The following is a 21,162-nucleotide window of genomic DNA, read 5'->3' on the forward strand; positions in this document are numbered from 1 at the left end:
TTCATATGGATAATAACAGAGATGAATGTGGATTAATAGCAGTTTTATCGCAGATGTTTCTCTGCAGCATTTCTGCTGCTTTTTTTTAACCATTCTGTCGAAACTACACAGATGGAAAGTAAATGTTATGATAATCCAGCGGTAGCGGTGGCAACCTTGCCAAATTGATGTCTGGGACAGGCAAAGCATTTTGGCAGCTCGGCCTATGTGCCAACCTTGTGATGCAGCACATAAACATAGCTCCGTTTTAGAACACGCAATTGAGGCTTGTCTGCTTGGTCTTCAATCATTCCGGGCGAAAGGCAGACAACACCCGCCACCAGTTCAGTACACGTTATCATATTGTAATTATTTCATTTTATTTTATTTTTATCACATGAGCAAAATTGCGCAATCTAAAACATTTGTTTGTGATCAATAATCCCAGGATGCATTAAAATACAACCCCCCCTCCCCCAAAGGATTTTAAATGTAATTTTAAATTTGTGCGTAGTATCAAGAAACAGAAATCTAAGTGCAGCTCTATGTGAGATATTTCCCCAGTGTAGTTTATCTGTCATCAAAGCGTACGATAAAGGTAAAAACATAGAATGTGTTGAGAGACATGGGTAGAATGATTGCACTTCTCGTGTCAGCAGCCCAAGGGGGCCCAAGGGCTGTCATTTCGCCCTTTCGCTTGTGCACTCCTGCCAAAAAGGCAACCCGATGTAGGCTTGCAAATGGGTCACATTCAAGTCACTCCCAACTGTCCCCGTACATGTGCGTCCCCTCTGAATTTATCTTTCATCGTTATGAAGAGCTCAAATTCTGATTTTATGTCTTGGACTGCGCTGACGACGCAGCCAATCGGGAAACACTTGTCTGGCATCAGCAGCAGTAAGTACCGTAATAGTGGGGTCAAAACGAAGAGCAGGATGCCTTATGATCAGAAAGGTCCTCGATCTCACTTTGGTTGTCAAATGAGGTTACGGCAGCCTCATTAATCGAAATCTTTCCTTCGACGTCATTGTCAATTTTGAAAGTGCATTAGGAATCGCAAGAATCAACAAATTCAAAAGTTTTTGAATCGGTCATGCAATTTTCAACAATTAATAGTTCTGCCACTATTACATTTGTTTATATTAAGTCACGGCGCCAAAGCTTTTTGAAAACTATAAAATTGTGACTATAAAAACAGTGACCTCAGTATCCTCCAAAACAACCAGACAAATTCTGTAAAATGTTGATATGTATGTTTCATTTTGTTTTTGTTTTTTATGGTGCTGAAACAGCATAGGGGGTCAAATTGACCAAAAGAACACCAAAGCGCACAGCATGTGTATAAGACATTAAAAATATCATCGGGCCAATTTTATGTTTACCAGTTAGAAGCAAAAAAATAACACTCATAACATCAGAGACATGAAACATTTAATGGGGTGAAATGGGAGGGTTAAAACTGTGCCGCGGCTTTAGCCCTCTTTTAACAATGTATTTTTGAAAATAAAAAGCGAGTGGCAATCTTTGCTTCTACTGTTCACAAGAGGGATAGGGCAAAATGATAGTTGGGGGAGCTCATGCCATCGACAGCGCGCCTAGTTAAATTGCCAGATCTGCAAAAAAAGAAACCGGGGAAATGAGCATGGAGCTGATGACATATTTTTACATTTACATTGGTCCTTAAAAGCCTTCTGCCTTCCTGTCACCATCCTCTTTTCTCCATTCTTATTCGCGCGCCCGGCAAACAACGGATCATTTCCGCTGGCGAGGTTCATCTCCTTTCCACTTTGCTTCTCTGACATTACAACTTCCAGCTTCCCTTCTCTCATGACGCTATTTAATTAGAATAATTGCTCATAGGGACTTGGAAAAATTGAATTTCTCATATCCCGCCAGTTCTTTGATCCCAACAGTTCCTCTTTGTGTCTCATTTTAATCATAAGAGCCTGTTCGAGGCCTGGTGCAATATTTCACTGCTTGTATGTGTACCGGTAATCCGTGTCAACGTACTAACCGTCTAAAAGAAGCGGAACAGCTACAAAAAATGTTGTTACACCAAAGCAAATCTGAATTGCTTTTAAGTTCTGAATCCAATTGTAATGGAGTTCACCAGGCATATTTCAACCAAATACATCTTTGGATGAACATTTTTAATATAACTTGTGGATATATATGTAGGACGGCCCGGTGGTCGAGTGCTTAGCGCAATGACCTCACAAGGCAGAGGTACCGGGTTTGATTGCAGCTCCGGCCTTCCTAGATGGAGTTCAACCTCGGAACTATGAGGCGGATGTGTGTCAAGATGTACTTTGACTTGGCCAAAATTTTAATAGCATGTAAACTTGGACTACGCAGAGAAATGTGTGTGTGTGTGTGTGCGTGTGCGTGTGCGTGTGCGTGTGCGTGTGCGTGTGTGTGTGTGTGTGTGTGTGTGTGTGTGTGTGTGTGTGTGTGTGTGTGTGTGTGTGTGTGCGTGTGCGGAGGGGGGTGGGGGCGAATGAGAGAATCTGCTATGCCAGTAGCACTACTGATGCATACATAAACTTAAGAACTGACAGTGTTGCAAACGCTGCAACTTTTCCAACCCTTTTAGCGACTGCTAAAAAAAAGGGAACTACAATAAATTTTGCAACTTAGATCAAACAGCTGATTTGATCACATTTTAAAATGACAGTGTAATACTTTGAATGTGTTTTAAATGACAGGGATAGTTGCTCTCTAATAGTCTCATTGTGTCATACGTGGAATCTCCATTCTACAAAAGGTGTCCCGAGTTTCAGCTCCGCTTCGTATATTCACCATCACACCTGCTCCCTAAAATAAGCAACGTGTGCTGTGAAGCTGTCTGGGTTGAGTGGAGTTAAATTATTCAAAAAGGGTCTGACGAAAGTCTTGCCTAGATGACAAGCTTCTGCAGATGCATCAAACGGTTGTGCTATTCCGCTGTCAGTTGAAAGCCCCTCCATTGCCACAGTCAGCTTTTCAGGAACAAGGCAGGGAGGTACACACAACAATCCACGTTTTCATTGCACTCACTGCTTGAGTGGAGACTCAAATGGCTAACACACTCAAGTGGCGTCAACGTACGGCTCACTTGATTAGTCATCACCATTGTTAATCAACGTAATGTAATGTCAGTGGTGAGCCGTCTCGGCCAGCAAAGACTTCTCTGCTGACCTAAACGCTCTCAGAGGAACGTGCCTACATTTACAACCCAATATTTGATCCATTAAATTGTATTCAGGTATTCCAACCAGTCTACAGTATTCCCTTCATCGTCGTGTTTTTTCTTGTACGTGTGTTTTGTTTTTTTTTGTCCAATCACAATTTGACCTTTCTATATGTTGCTAAGCTCCTCTTTCATCTATAACTGCTTCAGACAACAAAGTGTATGCAGGAAAGTGGTTAAGAGTGCACGATTGTCTGTGTCTCATGTGTTGTTTTGTCATTTTTTTAAACTTTTCTTTCGATGGCGGCGCGGACACCCGCAGCGGCTCCTCTTGTTTTGTGTTGAGAGGGAAGAAATTTCATCTGTGCTGTATGTTTCACATACAGTACATTCGACAATAAAGTTTAATCCAATCCAATCCAATAATTTTACCACGACCTTAAATGTCAATAGTGCTGTCTGATATAACTTATCTAGCAAGATGTCTTTAGCTAATCCGACATCCGGTAAAATTGGCTAACGGGAGTAAGATAGGCAGTCCACAATAAAATTCTGCATTTCTATGCCCTCTGATTTGTTGCTCAGAGCGAGCCAACTTGGACAAGCAGACCATATCGATAGTAATCTGAAAACATGAGTGCATCTGTAGTCCCTGTAAAGTGAAACTAAACATGCCATGTAAATGTGACAAACCACAGAGACAATGTTGTTTACAACACTACCAAACTTGAATTCTGCTCCGATACACTGTGAGGCATGTCAGCTGAAACCATGCACTGCTCAACTATCTAGTCATAATTAAGCAACGTCTCCGGCCTTCCATGTGTGGAATGTTTTACCCATGCCTGTGTGGGTTTTCCTCCTACATTCCAAAAAACGCGTGTAGCAAGTTAATGGAACACTGAATTGTGATTGTCAGCGAGGATAAGCAGATGAGAAAATGGATCGCACAGCGATTAACATTAGAGATCAGTGGTTTCATACAGTAAATACATGCAATTTTACGCACTGTACATTCTATAGTCCTGCACAAAAACAAAGCACAACACATTTTCACTTAGGGCAATAGAAACAGACTATTACTACGATTGAAAAATTCTACACGTTTGGTCTAAAATTGACTTCAACAGTTTTGCTATGAACACATGTAAATCTGAGATTTATTTTGCCGATGATTAGTGCTAAGTATGAGTGCGGCTTCTCAACCCTGAAACTTGTAAAATAACCATCTGGCGTCAACAAATTTAAGTGAAAACCCAAGTAGGTTGACAACATGCAAAGTCCACACGGTATTAGGCCTGCTCCACACTGAATAACTCCCTTCAAAGCCAATAGCTTTAATGCATTCTTTGACTCCCACCCAAGTCTCTCTTTGGAGACTTAGGAACATATAACGAGCATCATAAAGCATGCAAAACAATGACCTTGCCAACATCTACGAACTGCAAATTACACCTCTTTACGCTCCTCCTAATGCAAATTGCCTTTCCACCTGATTTCTCTCCAGTCAGAGATCGAGGAGCCTTGTTAAACATTTGCTGCGTACCAATGTTTTTTTCATAAGAGGCAAGAAGGGGTTGTTTGTAACACATTTACCTCATTATTCTGCTGTAGTCTCTTAGGGCATAACTGACTGGGCAGTCCCTTTCATGTGTAATCAACAACAAAGCAGAGTAGTGTTAGGGGTATAGAGACAGCACTGAGATGGATTTTGCCCCCACCAGGGTTTCTAAAATAATTGGCTGACTGTACATCCACTCAGTGTAAAAGCTACTTGTCAAAATGATTCTATGGAATTGTCCTAAGGTTAAACAACAGCAGTATACGGGTCCATGTTTCACAGGAGAGACTGTCACTTTTACAACAAAATATAGCACTAATGTAGCTCGCAAAAAAAAAAAAAAAAACTCTAGTTTTGTCTCATTGTTGTTTTTTTCCTTCATGAACAGAAAGGCGCCCTAACTTTCTGTCCATGTTTTTGCATATGATGGGAGGTGCTTAGTTAAATAGACGAAAATTCGACTCTGTCAAGTGTGTCAAATCAGTGTTCAAATGCACCGGTGCAAAATATCTCTCTTCATCTGCTCATCAACCCTATTATTGGAGCCTGACATTTTTTATGACTGTGCATTGTATCTTGTTTTCATGAAATGAATTCAAAATAGAGCATTTTAAAGCTCTCTTCATTGGCCCGTTTGTACTTTTTATACATACAATGTATTTAAAGGAGCGTCCATATAAATGTGCTTAACCTGGTGTGAAACATACGGCCCGTGGGCCGGAACCGGCCCCCAAGGAGGTTCGATCAGGCCCCGCAGGAAAAAAATGCATAAACGACACGGAATGAATATTTTTAATAGACTGCAATGCATGGAGTATCAGCTAGGGGACACACTGTTTTGATCAGAGTAGAAGACAACAGCAGTCGCAGTCTGTCACTGAGACAGACCAAACACAGCAGACACTATCAGGGACATGTGAATATTTTATTCTTTACACATTTAATAGCATTTTCCTTAGTTTGTAAGGTGTAGGCAGGGATTACATTTAGATTTTATATGCACATGTGCAAATAGTTTAAAGGTTCCTTTCTTTCTAAATTTCGCTGAATCTTAAAGTGCGTTACAATATTTTTCAAAACCAATTGTTAAAGTTTTGTGCCTTTGTGCAATCAGTTGGATCAGTTGCAATGCATATATGTGAATGATAAATGTTAATTGCACATTTGTCTAAGGAAATCTAAGGTGCTTCATGAAATGTTTTGTAAAAGATATGTTCATGAAATTTCAACATTTTCCGAATGTTCTTGTGCTTCTTTAGACCAAAACAAAGGAAAGACATATTATTTTAGTAATTTATAGCAGAGTACGGTATCATTTTAATGGCCCAGCCCACTTGACTTCTACCGAAGCCGTATGTGGCCCACAATGTGTAATGAGTTCGACACCCCTGGTTTAACCTAAAGCATGACATATGATAATTCAATATGGACCCTTGATCTACAGTTGCATTGTAAATGAAAGACATTAGCAGTTTTTTCATCCGGGGGCCACAAGACTATTGTAAAGTAGAATTTACTTTTCTTTCTGTAAATGTATAACTTTTTTAAAAGATGTGTTCATTAACATGCTGATGGGTTTCAGTTTGGGCAAATATGGGCCTATTCCATTACCATTCATTATTTAACAGCTAAGAAAAAAATGTCTTATTGATTCGCTTATACTCTGCTATTGTGAAAAGACACACCACAGATGGCACACAATTTTCATTTTTCATTCATTAACTATTCATTACGCTCTACTGCTTCTATGTAACTCAATTCAAGGTGGAAGGAAATTAACAGTGCCACTCTTCTATCATAATCTTCTCGAAACAAGCGCTGTGTAAATGTAACTCGCATAGAATTTCAATTCAAATACAAAGCTTCCTTTCTATGTTAAACTATTTTTGTCTTCATCCAGTCCCGAGCCTGCAATGGTTGGCTCCAGGTTATTCCCGCTGCATGGCAGCCCATTGTCTCTCTATGACAGGCCATTACTGGCACAGCAGTGCTGCTAATGAAATAGGAAGCAAGTGAGAGGGAGGACAGGTTTCTATCAGAGAGACTAAAACAGATGTTCCTTTTGAGAATTACAGTGGCGCCTTCAGCAATGAGCACACACGACGTGGAATCCAGCATGGCAAACCCTGAGTGTGACTTTGTTTTTACCACACGACACTTCAAAACTGTTGGAGAAGCCCAAGAGGAACGAAACAGGTTCAAACAATTGAGAAGATAACTACAGGTAATCTAAAAACTATCCATCCAATGATCCATTTTCCACAAACACTGAACCTGTTCGTTGTGGCATGCAGATGGGCGGGTGTGACGAAAATAAACTGTAATAATTATTAGTACGCAGACTTCAAATGCGATCTTACGCAAAATTTTGCGTTTTTCTAAACCAGGGGTGGCCAACCAGAGACAAAGAGCCAATTTTTTTACTGAGTTACTGCAAAGAGCCACACCATACACTTCCTCGCGCACGAACATGCACACACAGACACACACTTTTTTGGCCAAAGATCGACTTTTGAAGCGACCGACTTCTCACGAACGACCCGATCGTGCACTTGCAAGCATACACACACACGCGCGCGCTCAAACGCATGCACTCACGCGTATGCCCACCAGTGCACTCGCACACATATGCACGCACAACATGATGAGCAACAGTTGGAACGGGCCGAAAATGAACGAACGCTAAAGATACAAACAAACAAATCTTTTTTTTCCCCACACATTTCCTCCTCCCACCCCTTGCGGTCGACTTGGGACCAGTTCGCTGGTTGCCCGTCGATTCTGATCGACGTATTGGGCACCCCTGCCTTTAAATCAGAGGTCAATTGCTGATTAGCTTAGCACTTAGCACCGTTGTTTGCGCATGAGCGGTGGTGCAGTCATCTGATTGGTTGCTCTCTTTGTCAATCAAGTAACGGGATTGATGATAGGCTGACGGAGTACGTTCTGAGAAGTTGGCACCTTGTTTGAATGGCATTGCCGCTGCCGAGGCCTTTTCAACGCTTGTCGTGTTAGAGCCCGGGAGCCGCATTGAACCAGACAAAGAGCCACATGCGGCTCGCGAAGTTAAAAGAAGACGGCGAAACGTGGCTATGACGGTGAATAACTGACTTCATCTGGCAGCCATGTGACTGGCTGGCGATCTGTCCAGAGCGTATCCACCCAGTAGGAATTCTTGCCAGTCCCACTTCCACAAGGTGAGCAGATGGATGCATGAAACCAGCATGCGGTTGTCATCTTGTGATCTTTCAAGATCAATGCCACCCTTTGACACTCGTAAGCTGCTGCAGATGATCTAAACACAATCTTGACTCTAAATTCCCTGCAGGTATGTTGGTCTGATTCGAGTGAACTGGGAAGAACAACCAAAGTGCAAGCAGCAAGCATGTGTGCTCTTTTCATCTTCGGTGCAGCATTCACACAGCTCTCGTTTTCTCTGAGATGCATATCCATATCATTTAATGCTACGCAGCCGTGCAGATTTACGAGCATTATACCTGGGTTTCGTAAAAGCTTCCCAGGTGGAACACGCTTTCAGCCTCCCTGGGGAAATCAGGGCGACCATCAACAGAAAAAGTCCTTCTCCCCGTATTCCTTTGAATATGTCCCATTTTGGGAATTCCTTCAAATGACTTGTCCCTGAAGTTACATCCTGGCACAGGTACAATCATGTCCTTTATCTTCAGAGTGTTGATGCGATAACTAAACTGTTTCATTAGTCTTGTTGTTGTATTCCATCATGCCTATGTTACTAGCCTTGAAATATTATGGTACCTGATGATTTGGTGGTAGAGTCCTATTCAGTCTCTTCATAATTTATTTGGGATCACATGCTTTTGTTAGACTTAATTACTTTTTGAAAAACTAAAGATGCCTTCTATACATACAATACACTTAACCAAGAAAGTCACGTTGCGAGGTGGTGGTGGACCACAAAGAGCAGGCAAGAGGGAGGAGCACGGTGTACTTGACAAATTGGATTAAAACATCGAGAAAACTAAATCCAAAACAAACAAAGTCCAAAGTATCAAACAAAAATCAGGACTGAAGCTAAAACATAAGTGACCGAAACATGACTGAAACAAACCTGACAGCAGCAAAGTAGCAAACAATGACCCGACACTGAGTGGTTGTCCTTTTAAAGCAATAATTAGATAACGACCAACAGGTGTGCAGCTGCAGGTAGAGCCCTACAGTGCCACCTGTTGGTCAAAAACAGAATCATGACACAACGTGAATAAAGAATTTGTATTCTTGTTTGTATGTTTTTTTTGTATTCTCATTTAAACTGATTTTTGTATTACGGTGGTCCCTCAGTTATGGCAGGTGACATGATCCATGACCAGTGAATTTCCTTCTAAAGACGTAGAAACCTGGAAGTGCAAGGTTTCGCCTCATCAGGGAACATGCAAACATACTAAAGCAGTGGTGGGCAAACTGCGGGCCGGATCAGGCCCGTTGGTCTTTTTAATCCGGCCCGCCGAAGATTGGTGCACAATTAAGGTTTGATTGCATTCATTTCGTTTGGACTTGTAATGGCAGGTATTTCAACACCAGGTGGCGCAGTTACTTCAAGTTGCAGAGCACAGGGAGGGAGGGGAAGACAAAGAAAGAGGGAGAGAGTAATGACCATGGAAGGGAAAGTGATATGTATCTGATTAAACGAAGCGGGTAACAAAGTACGAAACATTCAGGAGACGCCTGGAGTCGGAAAGACTCAAATCTACGAGACTTTGTAAAACAAAGAAGCGATTCTTACTCAGTCCGATTCTGGCAATTTCCATGCACAGAGTGAATTGCTTGTGGCTCGAGTAAAGGAACATTTCCTAGAATGGTTTTATTGTTATAATGTTAAAAACTTTCCGCAAACTGGACCGCTAATAAGAGTCAGAGAGCAGTCAAATGTGTAGAGCGTGAACAACAGGGGGCTCAGTAAACATCCTTGAGGAGAACCGGTGCTGAGTGTGATGGTGGAGGGGAATGTTACATTATTACTGGCATACAAAGACATTGTGCTATCTTCTTTATTTTCTATTTCTATTTCTAACTTTTGGCCCCGCCCTCCGCAATATTTTCTGCTTCTCATTTGGCCCCCCCAGGAAAATAATTGCCCACCCCTTTAGTAGCTAAAGTATGAATGTGCAGTTATCAGTGAGAGAGAGAAAGAGGGAGCGAGAGAGCTGCTGATGAAGACATGTTAAGAGGCTCAACACATATCAACAATTAAAACAAATAAATAGAGTATGTAGTGATTTTAGTCCTCCTGTTTACAAAAAAACATCAAAACCCTCTTCTTGGGTGTCGAAAAGCAAGCTGCTTCATCACGGAGCCCTGCAGCTATGCAAAGCTTGTTTGGAAAACGACGCTGGATTTTTATTGACACTAGTCAAAGCTGTCAGGACTATCCACTGGCAAACTTCAGCAATATTTACTCTTGTAAGTCGGTTCTGGGAAAATATTTTGTCATCCAACCTCCTACTGGAATATGCAAATACCTGATATGAATATTCGGTATGAGGGCGAATTGGGACAGTTTCATTGGGAAATTACCATGCGTTTAGTAATTTCATTGGTCAGATGTGACAAGAATACACGTACAGTATCTGTAAATCTATTGACAGCATGAAGCTCATCAATGAAAGTTCATAAATAAACTGTTTTGCATCTAAAGCAAAAAAAAAGGCAAGATAAACCCGCAAGAGGTGACATTATGGTGACATATGAAAACCTCGTCGATAGACTTAAGCCGCAATAAACAAAGCACGACGTAGCGGGGTAACCAAGCTTAGCCCAATTTACTGTCACTCCTAAGACCGTCCAAATAGGGAGAGTTGGAGTGAGGAAGGGCATCTGTACATAACACCAATGACAAGACTATATCTGGAAATGAGCCTTAAACATCTAAAAGAGGCTAATTCAAAGTGGTGGTTCATGGTAGAGCATAAAACCACATTATTGTGGTCGACGTAACGATTTGACAAAGAGTAATTGAATTCATACAGCTCTCCTTTTTGAGGATTTCTAGCACCAACAAAAACCCTGAACCCTAAATGGTTTCTACGACTTAAATGCACATGCTTAAGCCCACTTGCAGCTCTGTATGCGGGAGTTACTCTTCAGTAGGCTCGGATTTTCTTTCTTGCTGATGTGGATTCTATATTTGAGCAGAGTAGAGGCACAGTTGCGACGGGAACACATTGTACATTTGTATGCCGTTAACTCGTAGTTGCTGCATGGCAAATACCTCACCACCGCATTACTCGGGATGAGCAATGCTTTTCACAAAACGGGACGGTTGTGTCAGGAAGGGCATCCAGTGTCAAAACAGAGCCACAAAAGTCATGAAAAAAAAGGAATAAGATACTTGAAGCTGTTTATTAGGTGATTTCCTTTGAGTATGTTGGTTTGCCTTCTTGTTCAATCAGCTCTCTGTCCAGCAGGGCTGTACTCAAGTCCATCTGTATCGAGTTCAAGTCAAGTCCGTCACCACAAGGTCCGAGTCCAAATCCAGATGAGATCAAGTGTAAACCTTACGACATAAAACTACCATTTTCTCGACCACAAAATTAGAGACATTTCATTACGCTCAAGTCCCTTCTGAGATGGCATGGAATCCTTTGCTTTATTAACCGTGTGTGCCGATCGACAACAAAAACAATTGCAAAAACAATATTGCTGTATTATTGGTGGAGAGACGAGTAGAAGATGGGGAACCGGGGAGCAGCAAAACGCATCGAGCAGCTACAAAACAGCGTTGAAATAGCTAATGAATTACGATGGACACAACACTGCAGCAGGGTTTGCTGTCTCTGACTCCCGTGCAGTAACATTAACCCATCAGATGGCTAGTTCCATAATCTGAAAAACTTTACTTCAAATTTCTTTTGAAGGAGGATTTTAACTTTCAGGAATTAAAACATAGTTGGCCTTGATTGAGTCGAGTCCACTGGTTGAGTCCAAGACAAGTCCAATTCAAATACCAAGTCCGAGACAACAAAAACACGTGTCGAATCAAGACTCAAGTACTACAGCCCTGTCCAGTCCAGGTTCATTGCAGCCTCTGAATTTTGACATTAATTGCCCCGTGGCCAAGAACATCCATCCATCCATTTTCTGACCCGCTTATCCTCACATGGGTCGCAGGTGTGCTGGAGTCTATCCCAGCTGTCTTCGGGCAGTAGGTGGGAGATACCCTCAACTGGTTTTCAGCCAATCGCAGGGCACACAAAGATGACCAACCATCCGCGCTCACACCTAGGGACAACTTAAGAGTGTTTCATTAACCTGCCATGCATGGTTTTGGAATGTGGGAGGAAATCGCAGTACCCAGAGAAAACCCACACAGGCACAAGGAGAACATCCAAATCATGTGTTAGATTCCAGCAGCATTACATTTGAAAGAAAGATTTGTATTTAAAAACTGTACTTCATGATAATGTTATTGGTATGCAGTGCTGGGTGGATGGATTGGCCTCTCCTCAACTTGGCTCAGGAGACACGACATAGTGCAGTGATCTCCAAACCTTTTTGCGCCAAGGATCAGCACAAAGAAGTCCACTCCACTTTTTATTTCACATTAAAATGAGCGTTTACCAGAGAAAATATGCATGCATACGGTGATGCAAGCGTGTGGAATTTTATGCAGGCCAGGTGGTGCTGTAATTTAACTCCACCATGTCCGTGCACATGCGTAAAATATCTCCCTTCGTCTCTGATTTGCTTTCTCCATCAATGATCTGCGCTACGAAAACAAAATGATGGCTATGAGCACAAAAAAAAAATATGAACAGTCTGTAAATAGTTGGAAGGACTCCCATGGGGTTATTGGAGCAACCAGAGCAGCTTGAGGGTCCGACGTATGGATATAGTCAGACATGTTTGTTTGGTTCCCTGTACTGGCACATGCACTGTATGTGACATGAATATGACCACTACGTGAGCAGATCTGCTAATTAAGTTGATTTAACCATACTGACAATTAAAAACAATCCAAATCCACCCATCCATATTTGTTTTTTTATATCGCTTGTCCCCATCGAGGTCACAGATGAGCCCGTGCCTCTCACATTTAACTGTGGAGCATAGGTTTTCATGTCTGGTTGCCAGCAATTGCAGGTCACATCAACACAAACAATGCTTCTCACTCACACTCACACACACAACATGAGCCCACCCGCGCAACATATAAACTGCACACAAAACAAATGAGGTGTGCTGGCATTATTCATATAACTATAGGATATATTAGCACATGGGTGTCAAACTCATTTCACATTGTGGGCCACATACGGACTTGGTGGGCCGGAACATTAAAAATGATACCATACTTTGCTGTAAATAACCAAAATAATATGTCTTTCCTTTGTTTTGGTCTAAAAAAGCACAAGAACACTAGGAAAATGTTGACATTTAATGAACATACTGTATCTTTTACAAAACATTTCATGAAGCACCTAAGATTTCCTTCGACAAATGTGCAATTTACTTTTATCATTCACATATATGGATTGCAACTGATCCCACTGACTGTACAAATGCACAAAATCTTAACAAGTGATTGGTATTGAAAAACATAGTAATGCACTTTTAAGATTAAATGAGATTTATAAAGAAATGAATTTTTAAACCGTTTACACGAGCATATAAAATCTAAATGTAATCTCTGCCTACACATTACAAACTAAGTTTTAATATGTGCAAAGAATAAAGTATTCATGTCCTTGATAGCGTCTGCTGTGTTGCATCTGTATCAGTGACAGACTGAGGCTGCTGTTGTCTTCTTCTCTGATCAAAACAGTGTGTCCCCGAGCGGATATTCCATGAATTGCGCCTTATTAAAATATTCATTCCGTGTCTTTTATGCATTTTTTTCACTTTTAAATTATCCTGCGGGCCTGATCAAACCTCCTTGTGGGCCGGTTCCGGCCCGCTGGCCGTATGTTTGACACTACTGTATGAGCATGTTCACAGGTCATTGGTCGGCAAAGTAGATAGTAAACTGCTTTTATAAAATTGTAGTGATTTAAATGCTGGAGGACGAGTCAGCGCAAACATACAAGCAGCGAATACTGTACAACAGAGTATCCCTCCATCAAATTTCTGGATCCATCGGGTCGGGTTTGGTCAATTCGTGCAGTATGAATTCTTGTAATTTTAAAGTTCCAAAGAATATCTCATATAGTAGCCACCCATCTGTATTTATTTTTGGAATTCGTATTTTTGAATAATACGAATTATACAATAATAATAATACAAGGTATTAATTCTCTCATTTATGTTTGACTGTTGAACCCGATCATGTAGAAATATGTTGAGTAAGTTACGGAAGAGAAAGTGAATTACCATGTTTTATACACCACTGGTCAAGTCTATTCAAGTCCAATAAAGGACGATCTGTGATGAAAATGTGGAAAGGGTTACCTCTTGAAACAGCTCCAGGCTGTAAGTGTTGTCATCGTCCGCAAAGAAGACCACCCCGGCGTCCCGGCGTGTCCGGTGTTGCCTGAGCCAGCCCAGAGCCAAATTTCTCTGCTCGGTGGCACGGGGCATCCCGGCGCGCTTGAACCTGCGCGGCGTGAAGACGTGCAAGTGCGTGTAAGGCACACCGCACCGAGCCAAGAAGCGGCTCACCAGATCCGTGCGCACTGTGGAGTCCTCCACCACGATCCAGTGGAACTGAGGGACCTGGCGGAAAGCGTGCGCCAGTCGTGTCAGCTCGGCTTTCTGCACGGGTCGGGTGTAAGTGGGAGTTATGGCGTAGATGACCGGCAGGGCGGATTGGTTCTTCGGGGCACCGAGCCCCGCTTTTCGGGCCCCATGCTGCGCCCTGCTGCGCGGAAAACCGATAGGAGTCCAGTTCGTTCTTTTACTGTCGATATCGATCATGATGATGACTATAAGGACCCAAGGCAGCAGGATGAAGAATCGGCTGAAGAACACTGATTTCATGGCGAAGTTATCGAGCTTGCACTCTTCTAGTTACTTCATTGCAAACTGCCGACCCTCTCTGTCTCTCTCTCGTTTTTTCAATTACCGTAGTCAAAAATCATGTTACTCGTGCTTTCTGTGCCACCAACGCCGGCTGATTTCCACGCTCCGGGCGGTCCTGTTTCCCAGATGTCACTATCCTCCCCTGTCACAATGTGTTCCTGTCCACTTCAAGCTGACTCTCGAGAGAAGTCCACATGTCTGGAATCCTTCGTCCGCCAATATTGTGACTCTAACGGGGCGAAAATAATCCTAAGAGATCGGTTTTACGAGTGGGGTTCTCCGCCACTCGCTCCCGCAGCTGAGAAGCATCACTTGGAGAGAACATGAGGATAATAAGGCAGGATGGGGAGGAGCAGGTGCAGTGGAAGAGGTGGGAGGCGGCACACACAGGGAGACCCGGGGTGGACAGAGAAAGCGAGAGAGAGAGAGAGAGAGAGAGAGAGAGAGAGAGAGAGAGAGAGAGAGAGAGAGAGAGAGAGAGAGAGAGAGAGAGAGAGAGAGAGAGAGAGAGAGAGAGCGCCCGTTCCTCCGACTACTAATCCTCTTCCGTATTCCTCCGGCTCATTTAGAAATACAAACAAAATAAAATACATGCAGAGCCACACCTCGTCACCAAACAGTCAACATTTGCATGATCAAACATTTGTCAAAATGTTCACATACCTGAGAATGTATGCACGCACAACTGGCGCATTTGGGCTGGGGGGGGGGGGGGGCTAACTTCCGGTGGTTATTCTAACGCAATTGTATAAAACTCTTTAAAAACACCGGCAGCCTGCTTAAATGACATTAAGTTATGATAAATGACGTCTTACCTTATCATTTGCTCCAATTATACAAGTGTCTAACCTAGCAAGAGCCAGATTAATTTAGATTTAATCACTTAAACATGAAGTGAATCACTCAAAGGAGTTCTCCATCATGGTGCCCGTGGGTACCAGGTAGGCCCTGAGAATCACATGAGAAGCCCGGGAGTCTGTTCCAAGAGTAGCTTACGAGTGATGTGGCATTGTGATTTTCTCGGAACTGGCAGAGATAATGTGTTGCATATTGGTATTTACAAGTTTCCTAACTGAAATCTTCAACATGATGAGTGTCTTCATATAAATAAATGTGCTGTCACTCATGAATCTTTGGAGAATTTTTTATCCTATTGATTATTCCACTGGGCGGCCCGGTAGTCCAGTGGTTAGCACGTCGGCTTCACAGCTGGGATAGGCTCCAGCACCCCCCGCGACCCTAGTGAGGATCAAGCGGCTCGGAAGATGAATGAATAATCGTAATTTGAGCAAATATGTTCTTGCAAAAGTGTGTAACAAACTGGTAGTTGCACTATTCAGCAGCCGATAAGTAGCTCTTAGCTTTAAAATGGTGACCCATGCTCCACAGGATCAATCTGGGACTATTCCAATGTGATCTGCTTGGAAAAGTGGGACTTTCAGTCCAATACTTCGAGTGGATAAAAAAAAAAAAAAGAGAAAGTGTGTGTGTGTCTGTGTGCGTGTGTGTGTATTTATATATACATATCTATTAGGGATGTGAATCTCAGCACTGAGGACGATTTGATACACATCTCGATGCACTACCAGCGATGCGATACTTAAACGATACATGGAATTTTCTGGCAACACAATGCGATACGTTTCACTGTCTTCACGATGTGATACGACGCGATACACATTTAGTTCAAATCAATGCGATACAGTGCAATTTGTTGTGATATTGTGCAATTAAACATGATGCAAATATGCAAAGAAAAAAAGTTTAAAAAAAGATGGAATTCAGTATGGTATTGCAAAAAGTAGACCACTTTATTCCTTATAAACAGTAGAACGTGTAAAACAACTTATTTAAGCCCTTTCACAATTGGGTTTTGTGCAAAGAAAATGTAAACAATTTGGCACCTGAGACTCACAGCTGTTTTCAGTCTCAGTCTCAAAGAGGCGATTTTTTCTGATCCTGACCTGGTTTGCCAAGAGTTTCTCCGGTGTCCAACGAGGAACTGGACGGGGAGGGGGCGGGAAACTTGTCGGTGATGTGATGCCATCGTTTTAAGTGGTCTGCATATTTGTGGCGCTGCAGTTGTATGGCTTCGTAGTGCGACATTCTTTGCAAATTACGGAGCTTTTATCAATCTTTCCCTCTTTCTTTTCGAAGCCGTAGTGTTTCCAAACATAAGATCTGAATGTTGCGGAAGCATTGAATACAGTTTCCTCGCTGCTGCTTGCGCGAACTTCGATAGTGTTTCACTAGTTGTGTACTGGACTCTATGTGACGCACAGCTACCGAAAGTATTCAACACAAAATGCAAAACAATGATGGTGCATTCATTGCGCATAGGAAAGGGCAGATAGGTGACGATTTCACCCGTCAATCGCGTCGTACCCAGTGAATGAGCCAATGCACTCGAATCGCGCACGTGCGCATCGATGTATCGATTAATATCGATTATTTTCCACACCCTTAATATCTATGGCCAGCTAACTACTTGCATATCGTCACATGATGTGACCACCGTACCTGTCGATGCACCGGTGCATTAAGATCTCACAATATTAATTGTCAATAAAATATTACTTTTAGGCTGTATTGTATTGACTTTGTTGTACATATTCTGGTGGCATGGTCGTCGACCGCTTAGCACATTCACCTCACAGTGCAGAAGTGTATGGTTCAATTCTGGCTTCCCGTGCCTGTGTGGGTTTTTTCCTGGTACTACAGTTTCCTCCCACATTTAAAAACATGCATGGCAGGTTAATAGAATATTCTAAATTGTCCTTGGGTGTGAGCGTGAGAGTGAATGGTTGTTCGTGTATGTGTGCCTTGCGATTGGGAAATTGTCATCCTCAGAAATGGAGGTTTGAAGATCTATTCATGTGTTCCGTCTGAAGCCCACGTTGTGCCGATTAGGGCCCTTTGAACATTTTTTCCCTCTCCAGCCCTTCCATCAAAGACGAGGGGGTATGCCAGAGAGGCTTCTCTGCATGTCCTGAAGGTATTTATTTGTTTTGTTTTGTGGAGTGGGAGATACTGAGCGTAGCAATTTAGCACTTATGGATACAAAATCTGTACAGCCCAGCGAAAAACGAAACAAACATTTTTACATTACATTCTTTCAGCTGTGTTCCCGTCACTGCACTACGTAAGACTGAATAAGGGGAGGAAAAGAAACTAAAGGATTCCCTCAAATTGAAAATAATCGAACAGTATCAGCAAAACACAATCTTATGATAGATGTTTTTGTATTACATGATGATATGTATCGCTCTGGTCCACACCAGACTCACTGCAGGCGAACACAATTCGAAAATTTTATTCCGCATATTATAGGATGTTACACTGTCCTCAGACAAAGTAGCTTTTGGAGACTAAAATCAATCCTATGCTTAGTGATTTGGATGAAACCCATTTAACGAGTTCGTCCGGGGATAAATCACTCCTGGGACTGATGGGATGACAGTAAATGGTTTAATAGGCTCCATTCCAATCCTAAATTGTTAAGCTTGATCAACCTTGATGGCGTGTTCCTCCATCTGTTCACACAATGTGCAGTTCGGAAATCAAAATCATCAAGCATACAGAATTTTGAAATAGCAGCACTTTGATTTAAAATAGCTTTATTCTCAGCGGTTAACCCATGAAACACTTCCTCCACAGGAAGGTGTGTGTAATACATTGTGTTTGAATGTTCTGTCACAGCGATTAATTGACGTGTCAGCATATGTGAATGCGTTTGACAGGGAAACCAACTTGGAGAGGTGATACCTTAATGAGCAGAATACATAATTAACCAGAGTCCCATAAAAATTATGTATTCACCGTCTCCATGTGAAGGCAGAGCTTTGGATTCTGACCGTTTTAAGAAAATGTCATAAAGACCTTTCATGTTGCTAGTTTAAGGTTTTGTGGCCACATCTTGTCTTTCATTTTGTTTCCCTCGCATTATCACTCGCATCATCATAAACAAGGACATGACAAATACGTAAGGAAGGACATTCCGTAATCAAAGGGGACCATTGTGCGGTGATTCCACCCAATGACAGCTCTGAGACAATTGCAAAGTATCAAGCAGAGCTAAAGTGATCAGTGGTAGAATACAATACGAGAACAGTTGTGCAGTTGGTGCAGAAAATCATTGCACCATTGCACCGTCTATTCAATAACCTGACAGCAGTCGGCAGGAACGAGCGGCGATACCGCCCCTTCTTGCAGCGCCTGTGTATCAGTCTCTGGCTGAAGGAGCTGCCCAGTGCTGTCAGGGTGGCCTGGAGGGAGTGGGAGGTTCTGTCCATCACAGCCTTTAGCTTGGCTAGCATCCTCATGTTGCCCACCTCCTCCAGAGTGTCCAGGGAGCAGCTCAGGATAGAGCTAGCCCTCCTGACCAGTTGGTTCAGTCTCTCTCTGTCCTGGGCTGAGATGCTGCCTGACCATCAGACTATGCCATAATGAATGGCTGAGGTCACCACAGAGTCATAGAAGGTCTTAAGGAGTGACCCCTGCACTCCAAAAGACCTCAGTTTTCTGAGCCGGAAGAGCCGGCTCTGCCCCTTCCTGATCAGAACATCTGTATTGTTAGACAAGTCTAGCTTATTGTTGAAGAATACCTAGGTACTTGTAGGAGGAATATAAGATAAGATAAGAAAAGAAAACCTTTATTTGTCCCACAGTGGAGAAATTTGCAATCTACAGCAGCAAAATTGAAAGTGGGGACGGGTGTGGTGGAAAAGAAAAAAAAAAGTATTGCATGGACAAAATAAATGTTTCAGAAAATGAACTGTACACAGTGAAGAATGCAATATAAAATATAGATATAAGCATATATGCAATTACATATATGCTGCATATGGTGGCTGTGGTATTTACAATGTATGGATGGGGTGAGTCCAGGTCTTCACGCGTGTTTATTCGCCAGCCTGACAGCAGTCGGTAGGAACGAGCGGCAGTATCTCTCCCTCTGAACTTAAATTGAATTATGGCTCCTACACCGAAGACTGTTAAAAAAATGAATGAATAAATAAAGTTTTCTGAATCTGAATCTGAACAAAATGGCTTTTTGTTTTTATCATCTGGCAAATTATGTTTGCACAGCATATCTAAAACCACCCAACTTCATTTTACACAAAATACATTAAAACAAATGTGTGGACAAAATAACAATGTTAGACATGAGGGCATGTTTGTGGGCTCATCGATGGAGGCACAGCAGCTGTGAATTACTCACTGTCATCCTTCAAATACGGCTGACATAGTTTTAAGATGAAGGGAAATATCAAAGTGTGAGTGCAACTGTCGCCTGCAGGAACATGTCAGTGAGGGGCGAGGATACAAGAAACTAATGAATGAAGGTAAAAAGCACAAGAAGAAAGAACGCAGGAGAGTATAAAACATATGGTGTTTAAACTGCAACGAAAAATACAGCTCAGTGGAGCACCCTGACCTGATGTGCACATGAAAATGCAATTATATGATAACTGGCAGTCTAATGCAATTCCGTGGGACAATTTGATTGTGCTGTAAAATGGCGATCCAGTCAAACCACATTTGTCAACACCATTAGTAACGGAATACATTTCTTTCCAGCACTTTCTTTGCTTGGGTGAGGAAGAATCGACCGCTGTTTGATGACATTGTCATTATAAAGGTTAAGGAGTTTAATTCTGCTGCTCCATTTTTAGTTGCGGCGTTCATTTTGGTTTTTACAAAAAGTGAATAGCTGCAACCCGAACAAGAATGGGGCCCTTTATTTTTGCTCTCAGAGATTTTAACATTTACATTTACATTTTTTAAAAACACATTTTCGAAACATAATAATTTTGAACACCTTATTCGGAGTGATTTGAGGATAACTCAACTAATGCAGTTTGGAAAATGGATGGATGGAGATAAATACGGTAAACTATGATTTCATCGCTGAAGAAAATCTCCAAATGCACCTTCACGCCGGCAAAGATCATTAACGCTTTATACAAAAGCCATCCATCCATCCATTTTACAATCCGCGTTACCCTCACATGGGTCACTGGGGGTGATGGAGCCTATGCCAGCTGTCTTTGAGCACAGGCGGGGGACACCCTGAACCGGTTTCCAGCCAATCACAGGGCTCGCACAGACGAACAACCATCCGCACTCAGACTCACACCCAGGGACAATTTAGAGTGTTCAATCAGAATGCCATGCACGTTTTTGGAATGTGTGAGGAAACCGGAGTACCCAAAGAAAACCCACGCAGGCACGGGGAGAACATGCAAACTCCACATAGGGAGGCCGGAGCCAGAATCGAACACGGTACCTCTGCACTGTGAGGTCGATGCGCTAACGACACTAATACCAATAACATGAATTATTATTCGTATACAATAAAACATAATTAATGAAAACACATATGCACAATAATATACTACGGTGAATTACTGTGTGTATTTTGTGTCAGTCATTGACAAGTAATTACCCTGTGAATGTTAAT

The 21,162-nt window shown here is 42.2% G+C and overlaps 1 protein-coding gene across 2 annotated transcripts in view; it reads right to left on the reverse strand.

Annotated features, from left to right (window-relative positions):
* The window catches only part of b3gat2 (beta-1,3-glucuronyltransferase 2 (glucuronosyltransferase S)), a 49,518-nt gene extending 34,426 nt beyond the window's left edge, over positions 1-15,092 (reverse strand). Inside the window, exon 1 of one of the 2 annotated variants that reach the window (XM_052081161.1) lies at positions 14,130-15,092. In XM_052081161.1, coding sequence (XP_051937121.1) covers positions 14,130-14,657 — 528 coding nt within the window. In that variant the 5' untranslated portion in view covers positions 14,658-15,092. The remainder of the gene's footprint in view (positions 1-14,129) is intronic. The other variant, XM_052081160.1, reaches the window with a different exon arrangement.
* Positions 15,093-21,162: the final 6,070 nt, after the last annotated feature.

This window comes from Hippocampus zosterae, chromosome 11, assembly GCF_025434085.1.
Source record: "Hippocampus zosterae strain Florida chromosome 11, ASM2543408v3, whole genome shotgun sequence".
Classification (NCBI taxonomy): Eukaryota; Metazoa; Chordata; class Actinopteri; order Syngnathiformes; family Syngnathidae; genus Hippocampus; species Hippocampus zosterae.